We start from the raw sequence: 9,326 nt of genomic DNA, 5'->3' as shown, positions 1-9,326 counted from the left end.
GCGATCTCTATTGAACATTTATCCTGTCACTTGAATATAGGATTAGCTTCACAAATCGAATTCGCAATCGCGACATACATTTTTTTTACGCTAGCTGTATCGTGATGTTTCGCGAAAAGAAAAAATGACATTTCGAATATTATTAATTCCGATTGATATGAAATATCTCTCAAACTTATCATGCCAATTGAGTAATCATTATGAGAAAAGAATCGCGTTGCGAATTCGTGGTTGTAAAGCTAATGTCTGCAAGACACCCTGGGACTACTCCCAGCTGTTTATCTAGGCCATGCTCAGCCATACTGAGTTCTGCCGAGTCGCTAGCATCGTTGCATAGTCACGTGACCACTTCTGTCATATCTAACGTTTATCTGAATTTTATTCGCGCGCCTATATTTATTAAAATTTTGCACTCTACCGCATATATATAAAATATATATATATATATATATATATATATATATATATATATAAATGTGATATATTTGCAAAAATTTATATACATATATATCATATCAACACAAATGTTCTGAGGTCTGCTCTTTATAGTTGCACTGGTACAAAAGTTTTATTTTTCTCTCAATGTAAAAAATAAACAAAATAATCTTTAAACTGGTGTAGTTGTAACCGTTCTTATCAGTTCAGCTGAAGAACAGACCTCTGAATGATTACATAACTCGTAAAAATATATAAATACGTCGAGAAAAGAGCAATTAAGAGCCACCGCGGATGGTAGTGCATAAAATTTTTTAAAGGTGAGCGATTCGCGAAAATTAAAACGCTTCAAAAAAAAATTTTCGCGAATCACTCACCTTTAAAAAATTTTATGCACTACCATCCGCGGTGGCTTTTAATTGCTCCTTTTTCGAATTGTTGTTTAATTACAGAGCCCAATTTCCATATATTACTTTGTTATATAAATACGTTTTGCAAAATCTCTAACATTCATTTGAAATATGATGAAGCAACATATAATATTGTTAATATTTGCAATACTGATACTCAAATATGGGACGTGCCTTGAAATACCTATTCCTCGTATTGGTGAGGATTTATTTAATATTTTATAAAAGATTTATATAAGTTTTTTTTAACATCTGTTTAAATTTAATTTCTTCTTTTATTGTTAGCCATCATAGGAGGTGGCATTGGCAGTGCATCCACTTCGCATTTTCTCACAGAGTTATTCAATGGAAGTTTGAAGATTGATTTATACGAAGCAAAAACTATTGGTGGACGATTGGCAACTGTAAAAATTGATAACATTGAAATGGAAGCTGGTGGTGCAATTTTACACCCTAAGAACATGTATATGCAGAAATTTGTCAAACTTTTGGGTAAATACAGAATTTTGTTTAGATATAACTATATTATTAAACAGTTACATCAAAGGATGCTACTAACAAGCAGGTATTTCAGGTCTAGAGCATAATTCTTACAGTGGACTAAAGTATGGTATTTGGAATGGAGATGAATTTGTATTTGAGGAAAGCACATGGTATGTTATATCACTGGCAAAGTTAGTTCACAGATATGGTTTTCAAGTGTATAAACTTAAAAGGTATTTTACATGCATAAAATTGTACGCTATAACAAACTAACAGACTATGAAAAAGTAAAATTTCTTATATTCACATTGACAGATATGTAGATGACATAGTAGAAGAATTTGAGAATATATATCATCTACAGGATGAGGGAAAATCTTTTCTCAATGTCACTGCATTGCTATCAGCTATGAATAAAGAATTCCCGAGTTTATTGCAATCGTCTGTAAAGGATCATCTTTTACATATGGGTTTTACAGAAAGATTGATTAATGAAATAGTGCAAGCTACTGTTGTAGTAAATTATGGTCAAGATGTTAATATTCAGAGTTTTGTTGGTTTAATATCCATAGCTGGTGCAGATGCTAATCTATGGTCTGTTAAGGGAGGAAATAAAGCAGTAATAATTATATTATTATTATTGTTACATCTTGATTATGTTTGTAAAATATACATTAGTTTAAAAATGTTAGGTACCGGAACATCTCATTTATAGAAATAAATATGTAAACATAATACCAAGTCGTGTTACAAAAATCCGTAATATAGTAGACAGCAGCGATTCGAGTCAATATGAAGTGACTTATAAAAATAAAGGTATACAATAGACGAGTGTAAAACATACATTGATAAATGTTAAATAAATTAATAATTATATATACATTATACATTTCAGATAGTGTAGATACAATGACATCTACATATGATATTGTAATTATTGCTGCACCACTTACACATGATCAAGAATTTCCGATAAAGTTCGTCGATTTTCCAGATAATTTAGTGTTTCCAGGAGACTATCAAACGACATATGCAACATTTATTAATGGAGATCTTAATCCAAAATATTTTGGTTTGCAAGAGACTGTGGATATTATATTAAGTTGTAATCCCAACAAAACAAAAATCAGCTCAATTGCAAAAGCGACTTCTGTGGATGGATCATTTGATATAAATTCGCAAAATTGGAAAATCTTTAGCAGAGAACCACTGGGAACAAAGCTTCTAAAAAATATGTTTTCTCATGTATAAAATGATTATTTTATATATGACATCTTAAAAGAAGATGGATTTTATTGTAATTGATAATTTTTTTCTTGTGTTATAAGGTCACTGAAAAAAAGGAAATTGCTTGGAAAGCATATCCCCATTACTCAAGTACAAATGTACATTTTGATCAGTTCAAATTACATGATGCGTTATATCATATCAATGCAATTGAATGGGCTGGTAGCGCAATGGAGATGAGTGCAGTAGCTGGAAGAAATATCGCTATCTTGGCACATGATAATTTTGTCCAAAAATACAACCTTGTATTAAATAAAAAAATCCATAAGGATTCAATTAGAAAAGTAGAATTATAATATTTTAAGTGTATTATTATACACAATACAGTGCATATTATTATATCGTTATATAATAATTAGTATGTAATTAATACATAACGTTATTATAAATATTTTTATAGCAATTGACAACAATTATATGATAGTTGTGAAATAGTATAATTTTAATAAAAATTTTAATAAATAATAGTTAAAGTATTTTTTATATCATTTCTTATAACAGAAATGTAAAATCAAAACTGGAATAAAAAAGTGAATTTGAAAAATATGTAAGAATAAAGATTATTAATATTGATACCTTGTAGATTCTTGAAATTGCTCAAAAAAAGAACTTATTTTATATATAACTTATTTTAGAATATAGAACTTATTTTATATATACTCTAATATATATATATATATATATATATATATATATATATTAGATTTTATTATTTTTTTTTAAATAAAGAAATAAAATTTTATACTTGTAAAATCTTACATTTCTTTTCTTCAAGCAAACTCACATCATATCAATGATAATGTTGTTGTTCAGTTGACCAATAGGGCGCTCGACAGAACATGACAGATGACGGAATGGTTTCGCCGGTAAATATGTCGCGGCCTTGTAACTTGTAAGACAGCGTACGCAGGTTCTCTAGAATGCGATGACAGACAAACTCTTCATTTCCACTACAAATAGAAAAAAAAATCTATATATCAACCAAAATTGAAGAATAACAAAAGAGACGAAGTGAAAAAGAGGAAAAGTAATCCAGGTTTTAGGGAACGAATAACTAAAAAGGGGAAAAAGAAAACAAAGAGAAGAGGAGACGCAACATGTTGGCTATTATTGTGAACGATAAATGGGAATAAGTATTTAGTCGAATAATCCTTGCCGATTCGCTTGATTGCTTGATATGTCAAGCAACCGCGATACGGTTCAATAACCTAACTTAACCTATAAAACGCGCGAAAGTCGCTGAGGGATAAAAAAAAGTTTTCGCAGTATTAAGCATCGGAACGACGTGAAAATGTGATTTCTCGCTCACGGCACCTCTCGTAAGCCTCGCGCTTTCGCGAGGAAGTAAAGAGAGAGAAGAGCGCGATGGAGAATTATTCTGTGCGTATCAATTACCCGCAAACCGTTCGTGGAGACCCCATCGAAGGCTCGTCCACGTCGCATGACGCTCAGCCGAAGCAGTATGCGGATCATGCGAGGAAACGGGAGGACGTGATCGTTTTGACGAGCGACACAAAGGGCGGTCTCTTCAATCCCAGAGCGCTCCTCTTCCTCACCTTGTGGTATGTCTTCAGCGGATGTACCTTGTTTCTCAACAAATACATACTATCTTACATGGAGGGTGATCCTACTATTCTGGGTAAGTGATTATTTCTGAGGAAGACGTTATCAAGTATAGTTATCTCTGTACATTAAAGAAACAAACAATTTATAATAATTGGATATTTAAATTCTAGCAACTTTTATATTTCTCATAATTATATTTTAAATACCTATTAATCTCTCTTTGTTTCTGTCTTATCTATAATAGGTGCTTGTCAAATGTTGATGACTGCAATTTGTGGACTGATACAAATGTACTTTCCTTGTGGTATGTACAAAGCGAGTCCAAGATTGATGAGACCTCCTGGATTTTACAAACATATGACACTAGTAGGATGCACGAGATTTGCAACGGTAGTTTTAGGTCTAGTATCGTTAAATTATGTAGCTGTAAGTTTCACAGAAACTATAAAGAGTAGTGCACCACTCTTCACCGTCCTCATTAGCAGATATTTATTAGGTAAGAATTATAAATTTATATATTGTTATATTTATTTCCTCTCTTATACCTTATGATAAAAATTCAAACTTGATTTTCAATAATTGATTGTACTCAACATTTTATTATTTTAGGGGAACACACGGGGTTATATGTAAATTTATCTTTAATACCAGTAATGGGTGGACTAGCGTTATGTTCCATCAATGAAATTAGTTTTGATCTTAGGGGGTTCATCGCTGCTATGGCGACAAATGTAACTGAATGTTTGCAAAATGTGTATTCAAAGATGTTGATCAGTGGTGATAATTTCAAATATACGTAAGTGATATTAATTATAATGCTTGAATGCTTGAAATCGCTTTAAATGTATCTTAAAAAAAAAAGAAATCTTATTATTTTTAGACCAGCGGAATTACAGTTTTATACCAGTTTAGCCTCAATCGTTGTACAAATACCAGTATCGATATTGTTGGTCGATTTACCTACACTTGAGCATTCCCTGAGTTTTAAATTATTCGCGGCATTTCTCCTTAATGGAGTGTTTTTCCATTTCCAAAGCATCACTGCTTATGTACTTATGGACTACATCAGTCCTGTAACACACAGGTATGTAATAGAATATCTTTCTTCTGTGTAATTAGAATATATTTCTCGTACATGATTTTAAAGCACAAAGTGATATTACAGTGTTGCTAATACTGCAAAGAGAGCTTTCCTAATATGGCTCTCAGTCTTATTATTTAATAATCCAGTAACGGGATTATCAGCACTTGGCACTTCTTCGGTCATAGCAGGAGTGTTGCTGTACAATCGAGCACAAGAATACGACAAGATGAATAAAACAAAGTTACGACATTCATCAAAGATCAATTTACAGTAAGACAACTTTTCGAAGATAAGATAAATATCTATGTACATGTAAAAAGAAAAATTTATATCACTCCATCAAACCTATTACATATTGGTAGTACAAATAATATTCCCAAATTTTATACAGCAATATCGCATTAAGTGAAAAATGTGGGATAATATATATTACTGATATCAGAAATATATTAAGACAAAATATATGCTCAATCGAAAATTATGTTTATCAATTTTTTGCCAATTATATTGTAATTTCTGTGATCTATCGAAAAGAAAATGCGTCATTTTAAGATGTAATTGTCTTTGGACTTTAAACAATATTTGCACATATACATACCTGATGCACATAGGAAACCAAAAGAAATTGGAATGAGTGATGTACATGTGTCAACAAGTATTTGATTATTGTACTGTATTATATAATGTTCCTAATGTAAATTTGAAAGAACTGTGGAATGTAAAAATGTTTGATAAAAATAAAATTTCTTTATATCTATTGATATTGTAGCAAGTATTTGCATAGCTATAAAAATCTTTGACAATGTATGTGTAAAGGTCTATAATATCCATTCTACATTATTAAAATTAGTATATATACAAATTAGAATATATATTATTTTTATAGTTTTCCAATTTTATAGTTATATATATATATATAATTTTTATAGTTATCCGAACGTTTGTTAATTTATTCACAAGCAGCTAATGCTTGTTTAATATCGTCTACGACATCCTGTTCCGTTTCGATACCGACAGATAACCGAATCAATTTATCTGTTATACCTAATGCAATTCGCATATCTTCGGGTACTGATGCATGCGTCATAATGTATCTATGTAAGAAAAATTTATTAATACGCATATAAATATTTAATGTCAATTAATTTGGTGTACTTACGGTATTTCAGCCAGCGACTCATATCCTCCTAATGATTCAGCTAAAGTGAAGACCTTCAATGCTTTTAAAAACTTGTGTGCATCACCTTTCAGATAGAAGGAAATCATACCGCTGTGACCAGTTGTTTGTTTGAGCGCCAACTCATGCTGCGGGTGCGACGGGAGATCTACAATGATACGAATGCCTTGAGATATTTTATCAAATATTTTATCAGATATTAAATAAGTATTAAAGCTTGTTATGTAATCTTGTTATGTAATAGAGATAAAGAAAAAAAATGTATATATACAAGGATGAATCACTCGCTCGACGCAAGGATGAGACTCCAGAAATTTTGCTACTGCCAAGCCGTTTTTCATATGCTGTTGCATTCTGAGTTCGAGCGTCTTCAAACCGCGGATGACCATAGAACAGTCAAAGGGCGATGGAACAACACCTGCAGCTGGATTCCAAAAACATGTTATATAAAACTTTCAAATACATTTTAAAGTATTATTGATTTACCATTTTGAAAGAATCGTAACTTTTCCGCGAGATCATCTCGACGCGTGATTGCAGCTCCCATAACAATGTCTGAATGGCCATTCATATATTTTGTTAGCGAATGCATAGATATATCAGCACCAAGTTCAAGTGGCTTCTGTTTTAAAAAAGTATAGTATGTTTTTATATATCATAGTTTCTATTTATATACATCTAAATATTTTTTTCAAAAAATTGTGAGCTGAACTTGCCTGAAAATAGGGTGTCAAGAATGTATTATCGACGACTAGAATAATATCTGGACGAGACTTTAAGCTATCAGCAACAGCTTTAATGTCTCCAAGTTTCAATAAAGGATTTGTTGGTGTTTCCAACCATATCATCTGTAAATTATGCAAAATGCAAAAAAAATGAAATCAAATGTTAAAAATTCCATGTATATATACTTAAAGTAAAATTAAATTCAAAAGCAAAGTAAACTGTAAATAGTAAGAGAATAATATTTAACCTTTGTATTTGGTTGTATGGCATTTATAACATTCTCTACTTTAGTCACATCTACAAAGGAATATGTGACACCATGATTGATCAAACATTTTTGAATATAACGGTTAGTTCCACCATAAAGATCATCTCCAGCGATAAGATGATCTCCTTTTTGCAATAAAGAAGTAATTCCAGTTGTTGCACCTAAACCAGATGAATAGGTAATACCATGTTTCCCCTCTTCTAGAGCAGCCAGGCATGTCTCTAGCACATTACGTGTTGGATTGCCACTTCTACCATATTCGTAGCCCTAAATTAAAATTAAAATGCTGTTATACATATATTATATTTCTTTGAAAACAAAATATTGCATACAATTTATTAGCTATGATTGATACTGATTGAAGGAATAAAAAAGACCAATTGCTATCAATTAAGAGTTATGTATTGAGTTAGAAATAAATTTTAGTGAATTATTCATGTATTTTAAGCTTACCCTATGCTGACCTGGACCATCCTGCTGAAATGTTGTGGACATTACCAAAGGTGCCACAAGTGAACCATGGTTCCACTGCAATGGATCTTGTCCTGCATGAATAGCTTTGGTAGCAAAACCTCTAGTTTCAGGCACTCCATTTGAAGTCATGATCTATTTTTAATAAAAATTTTATTACCATAGATAATTTATCAACTATATACATTATCTGATAATCAGATTTAAAGTTACACATAAGTATATTTAATCTTTTTAGATTACACTTGTTTTGCTCTGTAGTGTCTTAATCATGTACAAAGTTACATAATATCAGTTTTGTTATAAAATATTTGTAAAAAATTTATATTTTTTTTGCTGCAGAAAATGATTGTGTACAATAAAAATTAAAAAATAAATTTTAAGCATTTCTTTTTATTTTAAGACCTCCAGGATGTTCTATTGTTAAAATATCGATATGATTAAAATAACATATGTGATCTTTAAGAATTAAAATTCAAATTAGAAAATTAATAACTTTTTTTGTTAATAACAAAAATACTATAAAAATCAACATTTTCTTTCAAGATTATAATATTTATCAATACATTAAAACTTTTTTCAATTATATATTGTTATATTTTAATTTTGGCGATAAACACGAATTCATCTATTTTTCTTAGTATTTTTTCTACATTCGTTTTCTGGTGTTTGTCTCGAAAAACATGAATGTACATTATTATTTTCTGTGTAAGTTTGCATTCCAAAATTTACTTTCTGGAATAGAATTCGTCCAGATTTTGACCAATATGGACAAAAGAAACACCTTTTTTTATTCTTCAATTCAGAAAGTGCAGCTTAAAGTTGCGTGATAATAGGACTATCTTTTTTTATTTCAATCAATATTTGAGCGATGAAATCATCTTTTTTAATGAAAAAATGAAGAAAAAATTTTTTCAGAGATTTTTACCGATAAAAGACTTGATTTCGTCGATGTTGATTTCGTTGAATATCGCTGAACGTCGACTGAATGACTCGCTATCGCGACAGCAACTTATAACTCTTGCGAAATTGACAATTTATATGCATGGCAGATAAAAAAAAGGATAGCATGTGACACTCAACATAGTATCAACACTAAGTAGCACTGTGTGCAATAATGTTCGATATATCGTGCAATCTGAGATATCGCTTTTTTAGATTATTGACATTTATTCGTTCATTTATCTTTTAACGCAATTACGATTATTTAGACTCAAAATTAATTGCAACATTTATTAATTGCAATATTTATTATGTGCAACATTTTATCCATTATAAAAGAAGATTTGCAAATTATTTACATGTAAAGATATCTTTTCTGCTCACCTAAACCACCGCCTAAACTTTCTTTCCTCTTCAAAGATTTATTTTTTTCTGAATTCACTCTCAGTAGCAAAAGTGCATCGATCTGTAAAAAAT

At 30.6% G+C, this 9,326-nt stretch overlaps 3 protein-coding genes across 7 annotated transcripts; 2 read left to right on the top strand and 1 right to left on the bottom strand.

Moving 5' to 3' along the window:
* The first annotated feature begins 520 nt into the window (after positions 1 to 520).
* On the top strand, positions 521 to 2,941 carry LOC105249342 (prenylcysteine oxidase). Of its 4 annotated transcripts, none has more exons than XM_011254730.3 (8): positions 521 to 557; positions 888 to 1,044; positions 1,131 to 1,337; positions 1,420 to 1,561; positions 1,644 to 1,947; positions 2,021 to 2,144; positions 2,224 to 2,573; positions 2,657 to 2,941. In XM_011254730.3, the coding sequence occupies exons 2-8, from the start codon at positions 957 to 959 to the stop codon at positions 2,909 to 2,911; spliced, it is 1,470 nt and encodes a 489-aa protein (XP_011253032.1). In that variant the 5' UTR covers positions 521 to 557; positions 888 to 956; the 3' UTR covers positions 2,912 to 2,941. The 4 variants fall into 4 exon arrangements, with proteins under 4 accessions (XP_011253032.1, XP_025267702.1, XP_025267704.1 ...); XM_025411917.1 differs by lacking the exon at positions 521 to 557 and adding an exon at positions 571 to 755; XM_025411919.1 differs by lacking the exon at positions 521 to 557 and adding an exon at positions 573 to 679.
* Positions 2,942 to 3,433: 492 nt separating this feature from the next.
* Positions 3,434 to 5,981, top strand: LOC105249343 (solute carrier family 35 member E2). Its single transcript, XM_011254732.3, has 5 exons — positions 3,434 to 4,254; positions 4,426 to 4,677; positions 4,791 to 4,977; positions 5,062 to 5,265; positions 5,347 to 5,981. The coding sequence occupies exons 1-5, from the start codon at positions 3,981 to 3,983 to the stop codon at positions 5,537 to 5,539; spliced, it is 1,110 nt and encodes a 369-aa protein (XP_011253034.1). The 5' UTR covers positions 3,434 to 3,980; the 3' UTR covers positions 5,540 to 5,981.
* A 183-nt stretch (positions 5,982 to 6,164) lies between these two features.
* LOC105249344 (cystathionine gamma-lyase) lies at positions 6,165 to 9,313 on the bottom strand. Of its 2 annotated transcripts, none has more exons than XM_011254734.2 (8): positions 9,234 to 9,313; positions 7,890 to 8,042; positions 7,416 to 7,703; positions 7,159 to 7,290; positions 6,929 to 7,064; positions 6,714 to 6,866; positions 6,425 to 6,590; positions 6,165 to 6,359 (listed from the first exon to the last, which is right to left on the bottom strand). In XM_011254734.2, the coding sequence occupies exons 2-8, from the start codon at positions 8,037 to 8,039 to the stop codon at positions 6,215 to 6,217; spliced, it is 1,170 nt and encodes a 389-aa protein (XP_011253036.2). In that variant the 5' UTR covers positions 8,040 to 8,042; positions 9,234 to 9,313; the 3' UTR covers positions 6,165 to 6,214. The 2 variants fall into 2 exon arrangements, with proteins under 2 accessions (XP_011253036.2, XP_011253035.2); XM_011254733.3 differs by lacking the exon at positions 9,234 to 9,313 and adding an exon at positions 8,836 to 9,021.
* Between the last annotated feature and the right edge of the window lie 13 nt (positions 9,314 to 9,326).

This window comes from Camponotus floridanus, unplaced genomic scaffold (assembly GCF_003227725.1).
Source record: "Camponotus floridanus strain SB8 unplaced genomic scaffold, Cflo_v7.5 scaffold45, whole genome shotgun sequence".
Taxonomy (NCBI): Eukaryota; Metazoa; Arthropoda; class Insecta; order Hymenoptera; family Formicidae; genus Camponotus; species Camponotus floridanus.
The sequence above is the reverse complement of the archived record's forward strand: the minus strand, read 5'-3'. Positions and strand labels throughout refer to the sequence as shown.

What these genes read in the sequence shown, in the direction of transcription:
- LOC105249343 (XM_011254732.3), top strand. Translation starts at nt 3,981, where the DNA reads ATGGAGAATTATTCTGTGCGTATCAATTACCCGCAAACCGTTCGTGGA. An exon ending in CATTAGCAGATATTTATTAG is followed by an intron (nt 4,678 to 4,790) that starts GTAAGAATTATA and finishes TTATTATTTTAG; the next exon opens with GGGAACACACGGGGTTATAT. An exon ending in GGTGATAATTTCAAATATAC is followed by an intron (nt 4,978 to 5,061) that starts GTAAGTGATATT and finishes TATTATTTTTAG; the next exon opens with ACCAGCGGAATTACAGTTTT.
- LOC105249342 (XM_011254730.3), top strand. Translation starts at nt 957, where the DNA reads ATGATGAAGCAACATATAATATTGTTAATATTTGCAATACTGATACTC. An exon ending in AATACCTATTCCTCGTATTG is followed by an intron (nt 1,045 to 1,130) that starts GTGAGGATTTAT and finishes TTTTATTGTTAG; the next exon opens with CCATCATAGGAGGTGGCATT. An exon ending in CAAGTGTATAAACTTAAAAG is followed by an intron (nt 1,562 to 1,643) that starts GTATTTTACATG and finishes TCACATTGACAG; the next exon opens with ATATGTAGATGACATAGTAG.
- LOC105249344 (XM_011254734.2), bottom strand. Translation starts at nt 8,039, where the DNA reads ATGACTTCAAATGGAGTGCCTGAAACTAGAGGTTTTGCTACCAAAGCT. An exon ending in ATGGTCCAGGTCAGCATAGG is followed by an intron (nt 7,704 to 7,889) that starts GTAAGCTTAAAA and finishes ATTTTAATTTAG; the next exon opens with GGCTACGAATATGGTAGAAG. An exon ending in CCATACAACCAAATACAAAG is followed by an intron (nt 7,291 to 7,415) that starts GTTAAATATTAT and finishes CATAATTTACAG; the next exon opens with ATGATATGGTTGGAAACACC.